Source organism: Dermacentor andersoni, chromosome 1 (genome assembly GCF_023375885.2).
Source record: "Dermacentor andersoni chromosome 1, qqDerAnde1_hic_scaffold, whole genome shotgun sequence".
Classification (NCBI taxonomy): Eukaryota; Metazoa; Arthropoda; class Arachnida; order Ixodida; family Ixodidae; genus Dermacentor; species Dermacentor andersoni.
In genome coordinates, this window is record NC_092814.1 from 131,985,947 (window position 1) to 132,008,341 (window position 22,395).

The following is a 22,395-nucleotide window of genomic DNA, read 5'->3' on the forward strand; positions in this document are numbered from 1 at the left end:
TTTGTGGGCGAGCCCTGCTGTAATCTTTTGTGGACAGCCGTCAGTGGGTGATGTATGCGCTGCACTTTTCTGTTAAAACTGGCCAAACCTGATGAGGGGTCCATTAAGAAGTTATTTAGTACAGTTCATGCCCATTGCAACTTGTCAACATACAGTAAGGCCTCGTTAATTCGGATTTCGCAGGACCGAAAGAAATGTCCAAATTAAACGAATGCCGAATTATCGAGGATATCAAGAAAACAATAAACAAATGCTTACTATGTTAACATGCTTTTATTTACTGAATGAATGGGCCAATCATGTTTCTATTTTGCGCAAAAGCTGTGTGGAAGCTGCACTTCTCGTCATCTTGTGGCAGATTAGCGCTCACAGCATGGCTGCGGTGTGTGTCTTCATCTGAGACGGGCTTTTTACTACTGCTCGCACATCTCGATTATTTTTTCGCCAGTGAGCTGGTCCCTGTCCATCACAATGTAGCTGGTGCTCTTCATCCTAGAAAGCTTGTCAAAGTGAAACTACTACTTACCACAACCGCTGCGGACGAAGCCGCGACCGCTGTCGACGTGACCTTGCGGTGCCGAAGGCGTGTGGCCGATGCACACATTGAGTCAAAACAAAACTACGGTTTGTTTTAATTGCAGACAGAACCGCAGTCGCTATCAACACGATCATGGATGGCGACTACAGTAAATGCTCGTTAATTCACTACTCGTTAATTTGAAATTTCGGATAATTCGAAGTAGTCACCGCGGTCCGTCCAACAATCTATTGAAAGCAATATGTAACACATCCCGTTTATTCACACCGAACTCCGCATCGCCACTGATAATTCGAACTCCGCATCATCGTGGATGGGGAGGGTGCTAGTGCGCGGGGACACGCTGGCGTTGCTGCGCGGGTCGCGCAGCTTTGCTTTTTCGGTCAGCAGCTAGGACGATAACACCGTCGCCACGCGTTGTGTTCTTTTTGTACGAGCATGCGAGGATGAGCCGGCGAATGCGGCTCAATCCGGCAGAATCTTCAGGCAGACCAGCAGCCGGCAACTCCGGGTACACGACAAGCTTATCCGTTTTCTATCGCGCATTCCACGGCCGCCATCGCGCCTTGCCGAACGCTTGACGCGTAGTAGTCTTCAGACGACGATCTCCTCCAGCCATTCAGGCAGCGAAAAAGACACTTCATCGAACGTTGTCGAGAAGCGAGCGGCGCGATGAAACCACAGAGACAAACACGCAGCGCGCACGAGAGCGACCAGCCTGTCGGGAACGCGGGAATCGGCACTCAAACGGCACCGGACCAATAGGAGCGAGGCGCGCGGGGGGCGTGCGTGCTTTGGCCAATCAGCGGCACGGGCGCATCCTTCAGAAATGACGCGAAAGCGTCGGTTCCTCCTCACCTACGCCATTTTGAACCGACGCAAAATACGCACAAAGAAAGCAGCTTCCAAACAAGCTCAAAATGGCGCCCGCCGGCCAACGCGTTCGCAAATGACGACGGCGCGAAGTTCGAACATTTTTGGCGATTTTTTGCTGATTCCGCGGCCACCGTGGCCCGTATAAGTGTGTTTTTTTATTATTTTCCGATTAAATTTAGGTTCTAGATTTCGCGGAGGGATTCTTGAATGTATAAACGTAGCGAAAACGCACTTTTCCGAAAATCGACTTTTTTGCGATTTTTTGTCATTTCAAGACCCGCGTCTCCCCTTAAGTGGATATCAAACCGCTCCAACATGTAGAAATTGGCGATCTAAAGTATCAATCACCGGTGATCTTTTAATATGCATGGTAACAAAAAAGTTAAGGGCAGTTAAAGACATGCATTCATTTTTTTTCGGACTGCCCGATTTTTCGGGTGTTTTCGCCGCCCCTAGGGAGTCCGAAAAATCGGACATTGACTGTACAGCTGGCCAAGAGGATGCTTCAAATGATCCACGGGGCGAACGTGTGGCGGAAGGAGGATGAGAACAGAAAGGACCAACGTACTGAGGAATTAACAAGAAAGGAAGCGTGCCGCCACCTCATTGAAGGAGCTTGAGCTCAAGAAAACAGAGTGTTGGCTGATGCCGAGATGCAGGTGTCCCTCATCCAAACCAAAATAAACTCTTTAAAGCAGTGAAACCCAACACTGAGATATTGTGTACGGGTTGAGAGTATGTCAGGACAGTTGAGGTTGACTTCCCAGCTGCTGAGAGAGAAACTTAGTTGTGACAAAGTTCAGGCCTCATACCGATGAGCTTGCTATCAGTTGATAAAAATAGCTCATATTCGACTCGATTCGGAATGGGCTTTACCATTTTTTCTGCTGTGCATTTTACTATCACCTTCTTTCTGTTTTTTATGTATATATATATATATATATATATGTATATATATATATATATATATATATATATATATATATATATATATATATATTACTCCTTACTATTCAAACTGGATTAAATCATCTTTTTTTTTCGACATGCTTACTAGACAGTGACAGCATCGGGCAACATGGTGTCAGCCCGTCTTGACATAAAACAAAGTTATGGCTCATTCAGGGAAAACCTGGAAAACTCAGCCAATTTGGAAATGTGAACTTGGTAGATACCCTGATATTACTGGTGCAGGGCCGCGTTGTCACGAGGATTAAAAAAAAAAATTTCCAGATTTTTAAAAATCTTTTTGTAGAAAAAAAAGGACCACACAAGACCTAGGTTGCTATATATGCCATTTCTTGACCTATTCTGCAACTTTTGCATTGGCACCTAATTGAATAAACAAGGTTATAAATGTTCATTAAAATTAAATAGTAGTTGCTTGTTCATAATGAAAAAAAATTGCTGGCTCTCCCGTAATCGGGAGTAGATGTAAGCATGAAATGGCAACCGGCCAAGCAGATTGGTTGGAGATGACTCTTAAAATGGGTGTAGTGCATGTTCGCAACGGCACACCCCACCATGCCGCACCACACCGCACCACGCCATACTGTGCACTGGTCCATATAGACTCTGCCCAGCTAGAAGAAGAAAAGCAGCTGAAGGCAGCATGACAGGCAGCGAAAGATGTGAGGGAGACGGAGCGCACTGCCCATCTAGAAGATGAAAAGCACCTGTAGGAGGCGCCACGCAGTGTGGCACCATCTCGAGGCAATGCAGAACCTGCACTGCGGAACTTGTGGACCCCTGGCGTTTACGGGAGCACAGACGATCCTGTTTCAGTGCCAAAAGATGACATTGAAGTGTATGATGCCCTGTATCTACCTTTTGAACGTCTCTATTGGAAATGACAAATAAAACTTCAGCCTACTAGAAGTTACAGCTTGAGCGATATTGTGAACAAACATTAGGAAGAACTCGGAAGCAGCATGTTTTTGTAACTTGTTTGGGCAGTAACTAGCGTATGTAATGCAGTCCTGTACGAAGGGTTGGGGGCCAGAGACCACATTTTCTTAAGTTTTGACTAGTTGCCCGGATGATCTCGTTTTTCTCTCGCAACTTGCCTGGTTCTCTTTTGAGTGCCTGGATAACGGCTCTCGCTTTTGGCTCAAGGTCACTTGAAGGTTGCCTACAACGGGAGCTAAAAGCATTTCATGCTTAAAAAAACTCAACTAGCATTAACACAAGCCTATAAACATAGAAAGCACTGTTCACAAAAAGCCCTTGGTCATGTTTTTCTTTGCCACATTTGGTTGGCGCATCCGGTATGTAACTTAATGGTAGTTTCTGAGAAACATGTATGGGTTTCTTTTGAAGCTTCATCCCACAATCAGGTGGATTACAATTTTTCCCTGTCGAATTTGCTCACCTTGCAGGCTTTCATAGAACTGATCTGCCGTAACCTAACGGTGTTCTGCAAAGTCAAATAAGGAACGCCTTTTCTTCATATGCCTGTATGTCACCAATATTGACGTTTACCCAGCTGCTCCAAAAACGTGTATTTACTGCTTCAAAATGGTCAAGTCGTGCTCCTAGAGCTGCTTCAAAACTTCCTTGGCCGCTTCCATTTTTGCACTGTTTTGTTTCGAAGTAATCAACTGAGGTGGCTTAATGCTTAGAACATTTTGCAGCTAAGCCCAAGATTGTGTTGCAGGTTTAATAACCAGTTGTGATGGGCATATTCTGGTAGGGGCAAAATGTCCATAATGCCCATTTACTGTTTTTTGGGTGCGTGTTAAGGAACCCCAGCTGGTCCAAATTAATTCGGAGCCCTCAACTGTGGTCTCTCATAGCCCCTGTATTGCTTTGTGGCAAATTTAAATAGTCGGTAAGATGGTTAAATGAGTCATTTTAAACCAGTGTTTGCAGTGTGTTTGTCTTGAGTCACTTTGTTGTAGCACAAAGATTATTTTTCAGAAGCACTTGTGTGATCTGTTAACATCCGAGAAGTAATTCATTTCCGTTGGTGTAATCCATTACCGAGTGACTGGGTATACTCGGCAAAAGAGAATGTTAGTACGTTGAAATGCTCTTTTTTTTTTTATTGTGGCTATAAAGTTACCTGTATGCGAATATTTATTTACGGATCTTGCTTTTGGTACTCAGTACTTGTGGTCAAATAACTGTGACGTGTGAAACACAATTGAATATGCCTGCTGACATACTTTTCTGGTGACATTGGATATTTTATTTCATGATCATGTGTTTTGTTTTTGTGTCTTGTAGCCAACATAACCAGCCTGATTGCCAACATGAATGATATTCAGCTGGCCAATTTCTGCAAAGTTTTGGCCATCAGCCTATCGGACCTGGATGTGTACGAGCACAAAACATCATGTAAGCTCTCCCTTCATAAGAAATTTGTTATGTAAGAAAAGAAATCTTAAAATTTGTGAACATCTCAATTTGATGACCAGTATATGCTGGGTCACCATCACATTGAGGTATTCACAACCGTTTGTCAGTGCAGTGCAGTTCAATGAACCCATGGCTTTTACGGAAGGCAGACGATTGCTATTGCCATGTGAAATACTTGTGCATTGCATGTGGAACTAAAAACCAAAGCCATTTCATTGCTGTGGTGGTGAGAGTGACAGTAAACGCATAAGTTATGATGCCACTTTCCAAATGGGAAATACAGCCAAACCTCAATATAGCGAGGTCGTACTTGCAGCAAAAAAACTTCTTTAATTGATTTCGTTCATTTGAGGTTTTAAAGTTTCAGCAGGAAAAACAACTGAACTTTTTGCAAGAGAACAAAGCATTCCTGCTGGATAGTTCCTTTTAATAAGCACTTATAAACAAATCACAAAAAGGTCGGGCCATGTTAGCACAGCTATGAGTGGCAGTGCACGCCGTGCAGATCGTGCCGAGAGCATTGCATCGACGTGGCTTGCGGGGCCCAAGACTTGCATCGTGCGGCTCCATCAATCTTGTACATCGTGGCTGACCGCACTTAGTGCCCGCAGCCGATGCCCATAAATTAAAAACAAAAGTGTAAAAAGATAACGGATATTCATTCTGAGCAACAAAAAAAAAATGAAAAGTCAGTTTTGCCAGCGAGGTGGAGCATTGATGGCGATAACAGAGAGACAACTACACGATGTAAGATTCGTAGTTTTATCGGTATCACCCACTCTCTGGTAAACATTAACAGATCTCACGCAATGACCACGAACTCTCTGTTACAACAGAAACAAACGCTTCGCACCATGTCTCGGAGACTTGGGAGATTACGTGACCGCCAACAGTAGATGCGTGGGGGGGAACCCAACGAGCACCAAGGCACGAACCGAACCATTTGGCTCGGCCTTTGCACTTGCCATGTGCGTGCTCGATCACCTTACGATGCGTTCACTCTCTCCCCATCTCCCTTGCGCAGAAGCGGAAGGAATCGTTGGGTGTTGTGTTTCTGTGAGTGCTGCGAGCAGCTACCGCACGACCCTGCCTCCGCAAGTGGTTTACCAAGCATCAAATGCTGCAGCGGTGCTTGCAGTTTACTGCGTCCCGGTGCACGCTTTGACAGTGTTTTTGCCGCTTGAACTTTTCATGCGGAAGGACGCTTGAAGTCATTTTTTCCTCGACCGACATTTTAAAAGTTTTTTTCCTAGATTTACTAGCCGTACAGGCTCCACGTACATGTTTGCAATGGCCAGCCTTGTTAAATCAAAACCGTTTCACGAAATTACTTTGTTAAATCGTAAAAAAAGATGCATGGTTTCCAGTGGAATAAGATTGGGAAATGAAAATAGATTTTTGCATTGCGAATTTTATTAAATCGAGGTTTGTCTGTATTATTTTTTTACTAGTGATTCTTGTTAAGAATACAATTTTAATGTTGGCTACATGGCTAAAGCTGTGAAAAAAACTTTTGGAAATTTTTAAATTCAATTTTTTGCTTGAAGTAATGTCAAATTTGCCTCTCATGCTAACATTCTAACTTACAATTTACTCTATGCCATAATGCGTTGGCATTTATGTAGCTTTATCGCAATGCCAGCCATTGAACTATAATAAGTATCATAAGGAAAGTGTGGGTATCCTTGAAAGACCAAACACACACACAACAACTGGCTTTTCACAAGGCTATGTTTTAAAGTTAAGAGGCCCCAATATAAAAAATTGAGTGAATTTCAACAATCCTAGTTCATTGCACTCCTTAATATTTACATGTTGAGAAAAACAAGAATAAAGATTATAAATTGCATTACGCACAAGAAAGCAAAATACTGGATGAATGAAATGCTCCATACTTGTAGCAGGGCCCTCCTTGAGCTTTTTCCTTTTCTTGTCATACTACTTCGTGTTTCCAAGCATTGAGACACTAATTGAGACACTAGCTTGAGACACTAGCTTGAGACATTGAGACACTAGCTACACATGCTCGTGTCATCATTTGCCTTGTGCATGTGGCCTGCAAACCCTTGCATGGGCTGCTTTTGTGTCATGAGCTATGTCATCAAGACTGCCAGTAACACAGAAGGGATTCTTCTTGTGGAGCTGATAGAAAGTGCATAGTGAAAAAAGTAAGGAGTTGCTCCATGAGCATCGATACTTGGCAGAGTAGATACGAACAAATGCGTCTGGTTATTGTGCTGCCCCTTGTTAAATTGAGCTAATTTATATCAGAATAGTGTACTTTTGAATATATATATTATTGATGTGAGCTAAAAGTCGTAGTGAATTGACATATCACAGGTGTGAAAAAAAATTTATAAGGAAGTTTCAATTTCCTGTTTATCTTGAAAAATAAAGATCGAAAATACAATTTTTTGAAGAAAATAGGTACTCAGATGTCGCATTATACCTTAATGCACAGTTCAAAAGTGAGCAGCAGTTCTAATTCATTGTTGTGAATGCATTGCAGCTTGTAGCACCAGCTGTGAGTTTGGATACAGTCGAATGCCTTCATAACGAAGTGCATGGGGCCTCCTAAATCCTAAGGACATTATGCAGGCCACTTTGTTGTAAAGGTCACGAACTATGCCTCTTGCAGTATAGCATTCTAATTCAACATTTTCGACATATAGCATTTGATTAACACTTAGAACGACAGAAAGTTGAGCTAGTTGCTAAGGATTCAATACGCAAAAAAGAGGTGAGGCGTGCAGACAGGACACAAGAGTAGAGAAGACTTCTCTACTCTTGTGTCCTGTCTGCACGCCTCACCTCTATTTTGCATGTTGATTAACACGTTTTTGCTACTCAGTCCATGCCCGAAAAATTGAGCAGTGACTGTATAATCATTTCCACACACAGTTGTCACTGAAGAGCAACAGTGCACACGTGTTCGGTGCAGAGCGCGCATTGCTGACAATTGACCAGAGGACAAGCTTGTTGCTTTGGCAACCTTTATGCATCCGCCACAGAACACCTAAGCGCATACCACGACATAAAACGCACTGCCGCTGCCTTTTTTTTTTTTTTTTTTTTCTCTCCATTCCTTGTGCGTTCGCTTTGCACCTCCTCCTCCTCCTCCGTATTGCCCTCGTCAGTCTCCCCTCGGCCAGGATTTGTCATAGGCAAGTGTGCTTGCTGCCTAGCTCGTCTCCGGCAGTGACATTATAACCAGTGTTTTGTCTCGCACTATAAGTGGTGCACATATGCATGGAGTTTTACAGGAGTGTAAACAGAAGTCAGAAAATACGATGTTATGTCCGGTCCTGCACAGTAAGAAGTTATGTATTAGTAGTTTGAACTGTACAATAAGACCTAGATACCTGCATTTTACACATCCTTGTGCATGTGCATGCCAACTTTGGCTGAGATTGAGTCACATTAAGTACAAGAATTTTTGTGCACAAGCAAGTGAAAGCAGCATAAGATTTAAAATTGAAGTTTAAAGTTTCTAAACATGTTTGTTACTATTGTGGATGAAATTGCATGAAATTCTGCCAGAAGGCAGATCAGTCTTTTCTGAAGAAGTGTTGTAAACCTTTAAAATTCAGCTGCTGCGTGGGTTGTACCCTCAGAACCTTTGTGAGCTGCCTCCTCCAGGCAGGCTTTCTCTGCTGTACTGCAACAATGAAATTTAGCTTCAGCTGACCATTTTCCTTGATTCTTCTCTGGTCTGTCTTGTTGCTCGGAGTGATCAACTCCTGTAGAACCTCCTCAAAGCCTTTGTGGCCTTTGTTGAACCACAGTGTGGCTGTAGACATGTTCATCATCACAACAGTGCATGAAGCAAATCCTGTTTTTGGTGCAGCAACCAAATCTAGCTGTTGAGAGGCTCAGCTGTACTTTAGGTTTTGCCCTGAATACAGCGAGACAACAGCTTTTCTTCGGTCAGCCTCTCATATGTAGGAAGCATATCCTTCGCCTGAGTGCTGTTGAAAATTGGAAAATGAGCTGGTGCTGGCTCAGCCAGGGCTTATGCTCACTTGTTCTTATGCCAGGAAAGCTTGCCATCTGGAAAGCCTGATCAGTTGAGCATGAATAGAAAAAACAAAGCCCATACACCTACCATGCCTCAAGTAGAATAATTTTTCGCACTCTTCTGGTCGGAGCAGCACCCTGATTTTTTAACACATTAGAATTGAATGTTGCAGCATAATTTTGTTACCAAAATCTAAAAAAATTTTTTCTGACAAGTTCAGTTTTTTGACCCACATCTTCCCTTCAAACCCTTTGGCACCTTAGGCCAAAATTTAATTTGCTGCTATTTTGACCAGTCTGCTTTTATGATGGCACAGCCTAATTATTTCTTCATTCCTCAATAACATGATAAAAAATAGGTTAACTAGCAGGGCAGCAAATTGTCTGTTTCTTTTTTTTTTTTTTTTCCTTTTTGTTTTCCTGCGAACTGCACATATTGCATCATCGCTCATATTTGTTGAGGCAAACTGATGTGTAATGAAAAAATGGGCGCCTTTATTTGAGAGAGGAGTTACTGCCATTTGCATAGTTGTATCCGATTATAACAAGTGTTGTCCATATGCCACCAAGCAGGCTGTAACAAGTTATTTCTTGCAGCTGCTGATTGTGGATGAGAAACAATGCAAATGTACAGGTGAGTGCTGTGAAATTCATTGAGAGGGTATGCTTTTCATGCAGTGTATGCCCAGTGCAAGGAGAAAAACCGCAACAACTTCTCCTGTGTCCGCGACATCAATCAAGGTATAGAGCTTCATTGTTGCCATTAAATGCTCTGGTGTAGAGTACAGTCCGCTTATAGCACTATTAATGAAACACAGAAAATTCACTGATGATTACGATGCTTCCTTATACGAAATTTGAGCGCAGCTCTTCAGGTGCTTTGAATTCCACCGGTTGCATGTCTCATTGTTCAGAAAGAAAGCATGAACACGGGAATGTGTGTCTTGTGCGGAGCTCATTCTCTAGCGGCGGCGGCGGCAGTGCGGGTGAAGTAGAGCATGCGATGTGAATCCAAAGCACACACCAGCGCTTTGTTTCCATAAATGTTATCCGTAGACGCTCTCACCCAGCGTTCGCTGCTTGCCATAGTAATGACGTCATCGGCGCACTATGGCATATACTAGCGTAGCGCCATCTCTTAGTCTCATGCGGCACTCTGCTACTCTGCTTTCCTCTCACCCTTTCACCATACTCTCCTCCTCCAATTTCCTCTTCATGCTTTCACTTTAGCCCCTCCTCCGCTTTCCTCCTCGTGCTCTCTTAGCTATCACCATCTTTCATCCCCTGCTGCACTCTGCATTCGCTTTTTCATCCTTTGCTGTGCTCATTTGCTCGGTTACGCCGAGGGGCGTCTACACTCGATGCAGGAGTAGGCGCCTAAGAGCTACGCTCTGAAATGTGACCACTATAACTCGTTATATCTGGGCCAGCCTTAAAACTTTCTTGCAGGAATGCATGTGCTGTTCAACTGTTTATTTGGACTTTGCAAGTAATGCCTAACACTTTGCTTGAATACAGAATGTGGACGGACCAAACGTCCTTTCATAAACAAGCTAGGCTAATTAGCATGAACACCCATAACTATTAAAATTGTAATTTTTTTCCAGAGTAATGATCATTCTTGTGCCAAAGGAATACAAATAATGTTTTGAAAGAATTGCCAGTGTAAGCGCATTGTGGGAGTGCTTTAATGTGGCTCCAGTGTGCTTGCTGGTGGAGGAGGCACTGTGAATGATGTCATGTTGAATTCTCTTACCTTCTTCTTCTGTCTTGTTCTTCAGAGGTCATCTTAAATGTACCTGGAATCCTCAAGCGTCTGGTCATGATAGCTTGTGCAAAACCTTGTGAGTAAAGTTATCTTTTTTTTTTTTAGTTAAATAATTTACATTTTGCTTTTGTGTAGTTCCTTGTTTGGCTCAGCATTGTGCTGCATCCACTGGTTCCTTTTGTTGGGTTTTTTTTTTTTTTTTTTTTTTTTTTTTTTTTTTTTTTTTTTTTTTTTGAGCGAAGCTTTGCTTACTTTCCTGGGTTTGGTGCAACAGCCTTGCTGCTGGGTTGGTCGCTATCTCGGCGGATATATTTGTGCATATACCTACGAAGGTTTTATGAAAGTACCGGCGAACTGGCTTATGGAGGGTGTCCCAACTAACGTTAGCCAGAGTTTAAAAATATGTGAATGCCACATAGCTGGACAGAACCAATGTAATGTTGTTTGCTGTAGCTTGTAGATAGTCAAATTATTTTTTCATTCTACCTATTTATATAATCCGTCTTAATGAACTTTTAAATATTATAATTAGATGAAAAGTGTGACTGAAAAAATTGCAGAGCAACATAAAAATTCCCGATACAGCTTTCGGTTGCTCAATACATGCTACATAAGTCTTTTTCCGAGCGTGAAAGAATTAAGGCTAATTGTCTAATTAGGTGGAATGAAAAAAAAAATTTGACTATCTCCAAGCGACGGCAAACAGCATTACCTTGGTTCTGTCCAGCTATGTGGCATTTGCATATTTTTAAACTCTGGCTAAGGTTAGCTGGTGCACTCTGCATATAACCCTTGTATGCTAACCAAGTATGCGCACCACTGTTCTGTGTAACAAAATACCTTTCTACATAAAACCCGAACATGTAACATTGGCTCACAGCCATCTCTAAAGCACAACCACCTGTTAATGCAATGATGTTTTATGTTTAACAGATTCTTCGATCTACATTATTTTCTTTGATTTAGCCACTTAATATGTGTCACTGGATGTGTGCCTGTTCTTGGCCAATCCTTCGGAATGGGAATGTCCCATTATTACAGTAAAAGCTTGTTAATTTGGATTTCATGGGACCAAATAAAATGTCCGAATTAACTAAGTTATCGAAGTTGTCGAAAAAACAATGAACAAATGCTTCCTAAATCACCGTGCATTCACTTACTGAATGAATCAACAAGTCCTGTCTCTGTTTAGCATAAAAGCAGTGTGAAAGCTGCATTTCTTATCTCGCAACAGATCAGCACTCGTAGTGGCGAAGGCCTTGCACTCCATTCACCGTGAGGCCGCGATGCAAGACCCGCGTCTTCATCCGAGACATGCTTTTTAATACCTTGTGCACATCCTGATGTTTTTTTTTTTTTTTTTTTTTATCAGTAAGCTAGGTCGGCAACAGAGCATCTGTCTGTAACGATGTGCCCGGTAGGTTTCATACCAGCGTGCAGACCGTGGTAAAATTGTTCATCCTGTGGACAGCTTCTTGCATGTTTGTGACATTGCGGGCGCATTGCACTGAGTCAAAACAAAAGAACTACCTGCCATAACTGCTGTGGATGTAACCAGGGTAGCAGTTGATGTGATCATAAATGGCAACCATGCAATTCTGAAGGCACGTGGCCAACTCTTACAGAGTCAAAACGAAACTACTGCTCACCACAACCACTGCAGATGAAGCCGTGGTCGCTATGAACATGATCATGGGTGACGACCATACAGTTCTGAAGGCAGTTCTGAATTAATGAGAGCTTGAGGCCATTCAATAATGCATAACCTGCTGGGACCAGTGGATGAGCCCGAATTATCCGATTTTCTGAATTAACGAGAGTTGAATCAACGAGCTTTTACTGTATTCTTACATACAATGTCAGCTCGCAGATATCTCTAGAGCACACTGATCTTATTATAGAATGGTGGATTATATTTCATGGATTCATTCATACACTTCATTTTGTTTGATTTAACCATTCGGTATGTTCCAGTGGGGTTGTGCCCTTTCCTGGCCAATCCTCCAAAATGAGTATGTCCCATTGCGACGCAAGAAATGCAGAATCCCTATATGTTGCTTTATACATGTAACAATTTTCTATGCATACACCTGTCATCACCATTCTACCTTCCCTCGTCAAGCATCATATGTCACATTCATCCTTGTGACATTGCTGTGTATGCATCTCGCGCTATGCATCCACCTGATTTAGAGTTTGCCTTTAGGCATAGCTTGTGAACAATGCAGTGCATAAACATAAAAATTGCCTGACAATACAGTTGTTGCCTTTGTGGTGGGTAATCATACACATTACATGAGATTAAACTTTGCATAGGATGTAAGTAAACAAAATTGTACATATCACCATTAGTTGTAAAATATTCAACAGCTAACCTTCACATTGATGCTAACATGTGCATTGGACCTGCTTTTTCTTTCTTCTTTTTTGTTTTAAGAAAGATTCTAGATTCTTTTAATTGTTCCTTCACTTGGGAAGTTGGCTCATGGTAATGCAAACTTAATGGGGCTGCATATTATTCCATGACTAACCTGAAGTAGATCCGAGTTTTTTTCATAGATTATGCCAGAGAAAAATTGCTCATTAATAAAACAAACAGTGCTCGGTTTTGAACCATTTATTCATACATAATCCCAGTAAAGACAAATACACAAAGTGGTTTATAAGCTAGGTTAATTTGATTTATTGATTTTTTAATACATTTAAAGAAAGGTACACAAGCTTAAAGGGACTGATTACCTACTGATTTTTAAGGACCTAGTTTTTTATGATGCAACGAAAAGCTCATCCTCTGCAGCAGTTACTTCTAAAAGCATATGGATATTTTGTAAGCAGAATTTTTTTATCTGAGTAGCCTTTAAAAAAGAGAGTCCCCTTCCAGCAGTGCTGAGATGTGAGAGTGATGCCGTTAGCCCACCTTGCAAATTGTGAAAGCTGCCCATTCTTTGCTTTCACAGGAGTGAGTGCAGCTGTGGTTAACCATCCACGTTTTGACCTTTCCAACCACTTTTGAATATAGAAAGCTATTACAATAAGTTTCTGTTGTTATACAGAAGTTTCTTGTATTTGTACTGTGTTTTCCTCCAAATACACGCCTACGTCATAGCTGGCCGGTCCCTGTCGTCGTTATTCTGTCGATAGACAAGACAAGCCAACTCATCTAAAAGAAAGCCGAAGGTAGTGCCACTTTTCTACTCACTACAAACGAAGGCTTATCTGCACATTGTCGGTTAGAAAAAAAACTTATAATAAAGCATTTAAATTCTAATATAAAGACCAATAACCGCGTACACTAGTAGATAGTCACGTGATAAGTCACTTATGCATTATCATGTTTTTGTTGCGTGCCCGGGGCACCTAAGGTAATTTTTCGTTAGCTTTAGTTCAATAAAAACATAAATCCATGTTTAATGAGACAAATGGCTTGTTTTAGCCAATACAATAGGCAATCATTCCATCAGCGGCATTATCTCGATTCATGTTCTGATTGGTTGTCTGTCCCATTAAGGCACGCAGCACCTGGTGGGGACTCGAGAATCTACATTATACACTTGTACATTACATAGCATTGTTCACATATACCAGGTGTTTCTTTTTATGCAGAACAATTTACTTTAAACGAAACTTTCGTATCTAGGCTTCTGCCGTTTTTGCAAATATTCTATGGGGCTGCGCAGACATTACCAAGAAAAAGAAACAAAGAAATAGTAATTTTTCTAATTACTTCTCAGCCATGTAGTCTATCTGTAAAAATGGCAGGGGCCTAGATCAGATAGTTTCCTTTAAAAGAATGTGTTCCTAATAAAAACAAATACCTGTCTAGTAATTAACAACATGGTGCAACATACCTTTTTCAGAAGGGCAATGCCATACTAAACAGGTTTATGCACTGTATTGTAATAATAAAGACATTAAAACAACGACTTGATGAGCTACAGCTCGCCACATAGTCTTCAAAGATATATATTAATCCTTGTTGTGCTTGTCTGATATTACATTTGCGCACCCCTATTTGAATTCTCATACTTGGCCGAATGTGGCTGCAGAAGTAGTACAGCATGTGTCTTTCACAGACACACCGAGGTTTCCAGCTATTGCCGGTGAAATGAACCACTGGATGCAGTGGATTGAAAACCAAGTTAGCACTTCAGACACTGGCTCTGAGCTGGACTTCGTGGGTGGTGAGTGCCTGCAGTCATTTACTAGTGTCCTTGTGCCGCCTGCTGATGCGCATAGTATCACATAAGGAGCTCGCATTCTGAAGCGGTGCACACAGCACGGCAACAGTAACTAGTGGTTTTATTAGAAGAGCGTGAAAGATGTATCAGTGACAGAAAGTTGAAGACTGGACATTAATAAGCTAGGGATTATAGGCTGTGCACTTGTTATTGTGCCTACAGCTTTCTGTAAGTGCTTTTTTAGTTGACTTCGTTCACTTTATCAGTTCATTCAATATACAGTCGAACCCACTTATAATGATCCAAGACATAACAATCTATTAGTTATAACGGCCACATTTTAGTGCATTTAGAATTTTCCAACCCTGATGATTCAAACTGCTTCTAGATATAATGAATGTTTTTTTAAAGGGCCGTACTGTTACAACGAATGCTTTGAACCTGGTCATGGTAAAAATAGGGCACATGCGAAGTACCAAAGCACAGAAGTGCGACCAAACTAGGTTCAAGGAAGCGTGCGTCCAATTTGTGACAATGATAGGGCCTTTGAGACGAGCGAGCAACCGCCGCATGTGGATTTCAGAAGCCGCAAAAAAGGTCACGCACTTCCAAGGCACAGCTCGTGGGAGGAGGCATACAGCATAAACCGCATGGTGCAAGGCGTGCACAGGCACGTGCGCCAGTGCAGTGTATGCCACGACGGCGTCACTCTAGTTTTTTGTGCAGTTGTCCTTGTGGCACCACGTGCATTACGCCTGTTTCAACTATTTGGAATGGCCATATATGTCCTTCAACCATGGGGACAATGGCCACTCAAGCGTTCCTGTCGATGTGGCCCGAGTCGGCAAGATTTCTGCATCATGCGCTGCTGCCACGCAATATGGAAAAAGGTGGCAGTTATTACGCCGTTATCAGAAGATCACAGTTTGGCGGTGCTTCGTTTACACGTTGCTGATTGCTGATAACAGTTCGCGGTGACATTTTACCTTATGAACATCGCATTTTTTTCATCTGAACCGAGATAGATAACGTAATTTATGGCCCTTGTGTGGCTGACGTGCAGTCGTAATGCCGAGAACATGATGTCGGAGACCTTCACAGAATGGCGGCATGCTACAGTAGTTTTGGAAGTTCACACTTCCAGCCATTAAAACGCTTTGCTCTCATGTGCAGAATGTAGTCGTGTCCTGCTGGTAGCAAAATATATCACAAGCTCTAAAATAAAATGGTGGCTGCGCTTGCAGTTTCGAAATGACAGATGATCGGAACCGGGAACTGTTTTTAAAGGGCTATATGACACCGCATTTCCTTCTTTAGATGGATGTTTCTAACAGAAGTTTGCAGCTAGGTGTGGGAATGCACCAGGAACAAAAATGACACTGAAAATCAGGTTTTTGGACAAAAGTGCTGCCGAATTGTAACTGCTGACGCCAGCTTTAGTGCATTTTATTTTTTAAGCGTTTTTAAGGGTGAGTCCCTATATAATAATCTACTGATATAATAATAACTTTTTGCGGAACTATCGAGTTCATTATAAACGGGTTCGACTGTACGTGTTAATACAGCTGGTCTCGGAGTTAAAAACTGGCAGTGGGACCTCATATAAATGCCATTGACTTTATATGAGGGCCACACTCATAATACTTAGGCAATATCGACTGCAACATTCTGTTTACGTTTTGCGTGGAAACCTCAGTATTTTTTTTACTTATTGTGCAATGTTACAAGTGCAACATGTTTATTTATTTGGATAATTTCTAACAACTTAATGTGTTAACAAGTGGAGTTTATAACAGATATGCAATACAAAAACAAAATGTGACTTCTAAGGATATAAACAATGTTAAACTGCAGCCTCAAATGCAAACTGAGTATCATGGAACTGGATGTGCTGTCGACGCCAAGTGAAACACAAACAGCGGTGTGCGTGGTACAGTTTGCACCATCTAACAGTCATCATTAGAGATGGATTCACTCATCTGGTTTGCCTTTAAAACGCATGCTTGCTTGCTCTATACCGCAGTATTTTAGCTTTTTTGCTATTATCGCTTTCAAATAAATGAGAACTAGAAGAGGAACAAAAGTGTCACAGTGTAGGGGGAGCATCATAACGCAATGCGGTCAAACGGGATGTGCGTCCCTGTCAACGGTGATGACTGAATAGCGCGTGCTATACCTTCAGTTACGCTTCAGCCGTGCGCTCCGCTGTTGGCGTTTCATTTAACGGCGATAATATCTATTAACAAATAATTTTATATTTAAAAGATTTCCAGTTAGATTATAAAGTGAACTTTTCCAATTCTGACGTGTAATAATCGAGAAACACAAGCTCACTATTAAGTGCAGAAAAGTGTGCCTTACTGTAATCTCTAATAAACATTGGTTGGTGCACAAGGCAATGAACTTTGTTGTTAAGAGAGAAGTGGATAAAGTAGCTTAGCCCGGATAAGAAGCATAAGTCACGAACGTTGTTGGGAGTAGTAAAGATGGTCATGTACAACGTGTTTCTGTGAAGACTTGTTTCTTCGCCACATGTACCACGTGTTTCTGCGAAGTAATTTTTAAAGATCATTTGTGACAGATAGTGTATTTATAATCTTTGAGCTGGATTGTCCAAACATGCAGACATTATCTTGGTGAGAAATCGAAATGCGTAATTGAAATTTAAAGAAATTCACTAATTATGTTTTTACCTAATTGCTCCACAAGAGCGTAAGTGGGGAGCAAGCAACAGATTTAATAAAAATACAGATAGACATGTACCTGCATTTATTAAAATTACATGCCATTCACTCGACACAGTTTCAGTCTAGGTGCCCGTGGTATGTAGAAAGGCCCACGCTCTACACCTTGCCCGTAAAGCCCCTAAATCTGAATACCAATTTAAGCACTTGTCAAACCTCTAGTACGAAGCAGTGGGAGGCACAGCTGGCCAGCTTGGATCTGGGAGTGCAGAAGGCACTCCTAGATCAAGTCCAGCGGCCAGCCGAGGCCAGTGGAGCCCTGGATGCAGGACCCCCCATTCTTAGTCTCCAAGACCCTTTCACTCCTTCCCCTTAAATAGTTTTCATATATATATATATATATATATATAGGCTCGGTAGGTAGTGGTTGCTAAGAAATGAATAGCACTCCCTGCCGGTGGCATGTGCAGCCCAGGTTGGTCAAAGCAAAGGTCGGGGCTCGAGCTTCATGCAGGTTCGCCAAAGCCAGGATCAGGGCGTGAGCTTTACTCTTCATTCATGTGGCCGAAATTTTCTTCCACATATATACTTTATAGCGCATATTGTGATTTGGAGTTCACAGGGTAGGTCCAATTGGAATGAATTCTCAGGATGGCATCAGTTTCGAGATAATAATTCCCAAACATTGCAGAGAAATACATTGGCGTTTTGGCTACTTTTGTGCTTCAAGGCATAAAACGGAGCTTTGTTAGAAAAGTAAGTGGAACAACAGTGCATTTTTACAGCAAGTTTGATGGTGCATATCTCGAAAATGATTTCATCCACAAAATTATTTTCATGTGGATATGCCTTGCAGTCTCACGAGCTAAAATTTATAAATTGCAATATGTGACTTAAGGTTTAAAGCTTAATCAGTGAATTCTTGTTATAACTCGATTAGGTACTTCAGTTTCTTGTGCAAGTAATGTCCACCTCTTCAAGTAGACCAGCTCAAGGACTAGAATTGTGCTATCTGCCATAGATGATTTTTAAAAATGACAGCCTTCGTAAAAACACTCGGCATATTTGCACTCCTCGAATACCTACAAGTTGGTTCAGTTACAAGTTGTAAGGGATGAAAAACAGTGCGAATTTAAAAGTTTCATAGACTCCTCAAGTTAATGGTTTACTGGCTTCTGCAGGACCAATGAATATCTAGGAAGTTAAAGTTGGCCAATAAGAATACAAGCATGTGTGGAAACCATACAATGATGTGGTTTAATATGTTTTGCAGATCAGCACAGTATGTCAACAAAGTATGTCAACAAAGAGCCAGGTGGCCGATACAAACAGCAGAAAATGACATCATGGTGGTTGATGCACATGCATGATGTGTCGCACCCAGGAAATTCACGAGGTCATACATGAGGCCATGTATGGGCCAGGCTCGAGAAATTATGACCCGAATTTAATAAAAAGAAAAAAGGTGCAGCCAGTATGGAATATACCATATGGTCAATTAAATTTAACTAAAATTGAGTTGCTTGCACAATAGTGTGCCCTCCAATGACATATCTTTTATGTACTGTGCCTACAACTTTCTACTGTTTTCATATGTTTCACACTGTTCCAATAAAGCCCACCAGTTCTTAGTCAACACCTTTGTCATCTCTTTTTTCCATGTTCCTAATTAGGCATCCATGACATTTCAGAATGCTGACTTTGCAACAGCTAGCTAAGCTCTGTGCTCTTGTGTATCACAGAGAGAGACGCAAGGAAAGGCAGGGAGGTTAACAAGATGCACGTCATATTTGCTACCCAGCACTGGGGGAAGGGGATCAAGGGGTGAAAGGACAAAGAAGGGGAGAGAGAGAGAGCACTAATGGTGCACACACTTCAAAGTGCAAGCCAATGATACTGGCACAGAGCTTGGTTTCCCTTATGTAAGTGATTTAATTCTATCCTGAAATACTCTAGGAAGGTTAACTGTAGTCTCCTATATTTTAGTTGTACACTTATGTTTTGGCATGTTCTTCCCTACACATCTCCTTCTTTTGTTCTCTTTCTCCTGCAGGGATCTCTCAGTGGAATAGAGAAAGCAGCCGCTTCCAACATGAAGCTGCACTAAAGATCTCAGCAGAAATGACATTCCGTGCAGAGGCTGTCTACATACTGGGCTTACTGCTTGTTGGAAAACGCAGGAAGGAGGTATGGCAACAATTTGTGCTTATGAGGTATTCTTTAGTATTACAATTTGAAATATTTTATTTATGCACTACTAGTTATTAAAAAAATAGCTTGTCCTTTTAGTGTGCTTCTTTTCTCCTTCTCTGTTTATGAAAGATGGAACTGATGCAATGGCTAAATAAATCATTTTGAGTAATTGGATTTGAATTTATTTTGTGTTATCTTGTGCATGCTTTGTTGGGTAGTGTTATCTTTTACTGCAAATATTTCGTTTTGCAGAAAGGCTTTCTATTGTCTTGTGCACTTTGGAGACTGTTGTATGCATAAAGCAAGATGACCTTGTAGCATTGAAAGTTATCTTTGTTTATGCACATCAGGCTCTGCCTGTACAATTGTGTACATGCTAAGAAAGCCAAAACCATTCATGCAAAATTAGTGACACTGAAGGCACTGTTTGGGAGGCCTCTTACTTTAGCGTTTTATATCAAGTAATACTGAGTTGTGGAAATCAGGGACATGGTTTTGTGCTGCTAATCAAGGAGCAGTGAGGTTTTTGTGGAAATACTCCCAAATTTAGATATTTTGTCAAGCTGTTGAGGTTGATGTTATCATAAACATGATTGTTTTTAGTACATATAAATTTTACGAGTTGGAACAGCAGTTTAACTCTTTCCTGCCCGTGCCCATCGGGCATCGTTAGCTCGCTAATGAGGGTTTTCAGCGTCGTTTTTGATACCTACTGTGGCACTCTGTAGCAGTACTGTCTAGGCGCCTTAGCAGTCACAAGCACACAGCGCCATCTAACCTATACAATCGACTTATGTTAATTTGACCCTGACAGGACTGATCTACAGTAAAAGCTTGTTAATTCGACACCCGTTAATTTGGAAATTTGGATAACTCTGGCGGCTCTATTGGTCCCAGCCAAAGTGCATGTTAGTCTATGGGATCAAACCTTCATTAATTCGGACAAATGCTGACGGCTGCTGCTACACGAAAGTGTGGTAAAGCAGCGCTGGCACCACTGGAGTGAAACCGAAGCCTGAGAGGCATCGCCATCGTTATCAATTAGTGGGGGCGATCACAGCGTCGCCAAACGTCGATGTCTTCTTTCTTCGCTCCACTGCACCTTCAACGCCATTTTCCCTTGTGTTGTCGAATCGGCATCATCTCTTCTTGCGTAGTTGTCTTTTTTCGTTGTGGCTGTGTTTTGTATGCCACCACCATCGTGCGCTACAGTGATGGCAACGCCGGCAAAGCGGCAGAAGTACAAAGCCAAGAACTTGGCGACTAAGGTGAAAATTTTGCAGGCCTTGAAGAACGGCAAATCGCGACAGCACGTTATGACCAAGTACAATGTGAAGGGGAGCACATTGGGAACGTACGTGAAAAATGAACAACAGATTCTTCAAGCCTTCGAAAGCGAGAAGTTTCATGTATCAAGAAAGTGGTTGCGAACCGCAGCTCATCCCCAGCTCGAAGAAGCTTTGCTCCAGTGGGTTACTGACTGTCGCAACGCGCATCTGCCTTTGAGCGGACTTCTCATCATGGCACAAGGTGAGAAGTACGCTGCAATGATGAACATTGAATCGTTCAGAGCTTCAGAAGGGTGGTTCGTGAGGTTTCGGGAGAGGCACAAACTCGTCTTCAGAAGTGTGTGTGGCGAAAAGGCCAGCGTGGACGAAAGCATGACCACCCAGTGGAAAAATGTGAAGCTGCTTGAGCACATCGCCTCATATGAACCAAGTGACGTGTTCAATGCAGACGAAACCGCTCTATTTTTCAGAGCTCTGCCCGACAAGACAGTGACTTGCAAAGGATAACTGTGCTTCTTGCCGCCAATATGACTGGCACGGAGCACTTGCCACTTGTCATCGGGAAGGCACATAAGCCACGTTGTTTCAAAAACATCAAAAGCCTTCCTGTCGAGTACAGAGCGAACAGAAAGGCTTGGATGACCTCGGACATTTTTCGAGGCTGGCTGCAGCAGTTAGACTGGCACATCACATCTAAAGACCGCAAGATAATTATGGTTGTTGACAACTGCAGTGCACATCACTGTACAGTCGAACTGAAGAGCTTCAAGGTAGTTTTTTTGCCGCCCAACACTACATGGGTCCTTCAGCCGATGGACCAGGGTATCATTCACTGTGTTAAGTCGAAGTACCTAAAGCACCTGCTACAGCGAATGATCTTATGCTCAGAAGTTGGAAAGCTGTATGAAGTCGACTAACTCGATGCAGTGCACATCATCGCCCACGTGTGGAAAAATACACCTCCGCAAGTCATCGCCAACTGTTTTCGGCACAGCGGTTTTGTGAGCCCGAGCATGCGGCAGTAGCCGACAAGGTGTCAGCCGAGTCCACAGATGACTGCCCGACCTTCGAGGCTGTCCTTCCCACAGATGTGACCCTTGAGGACTACATTACGATTGATGATTGTGTTGCCACGACTGGTCTCCTGACCGATGAAGAAATTATTAATGATGTCACGGGCGCCCGGGAAGACCACGATTCAGACGAAGAGTCATGCGAGGAGGTGCAGCCACGACCTCATCGCACCTCGTGAGAAGTCACGGAGGCGCTTTTGATATTGGAGGATGTTTGCCTGAGCACTTCCGACAGTTTGCGGGCTGTTGGCCACTTGGAAGAATTAAGAAAAATTGTGATGTCAGCCCGAATGTAAGTGAAAAATCAGATGACTATTCCAAAATACTTCAGTAAATAAGGGTATGCTTCTCCAACTTTATTTTAATGTTGTTTTTCCTGTTCATTCATTAATTCGGCATTTGGATAATTCGGACATTTT

At 42.2% G+C, this 22,395-nt stretch overlaps 1 protein-coding gene across 3 annotated transcripts in view; it reads left to right on the forward strand.

Moving 5' to 3' along the window:
- Nucleotides 1-22,395, forward strand: part of LOC126545906 (short transient receptor potential channel 4-associated protein-like) — a 119,416-nt gene that overhangs the window by 24,833 nt on the left and 72,188 nt on the right. For 2 of the 3 annotated variants that reach the window (XM_055062042.1, XM_050193944.2), the window contains exons 7-11: nt 4,643-4,753; nt 9,470-9,532; nt 10,573-10,635; nt 14,633-14,740; nt 19,475-19,608. In XM_055062042.1, coding sequence (XP_054918017.1) covers nt 4,643-4,753; nt 9,470-9,532; nt 10,573-10,635; nt 14,633-14,740; nt 19,475-19,608 — 479 coding nt within the window. The remainder of the gene's footprint in view (nt 1-4,642; nt 4,754-9,469; nt 9,533-10,572; nt 10,636-14,632; nt 14,741-19,474; nt 19,609-22,395) is intronic. The other variant, XM_055062043.1, reaches the window with a different exon arrangement.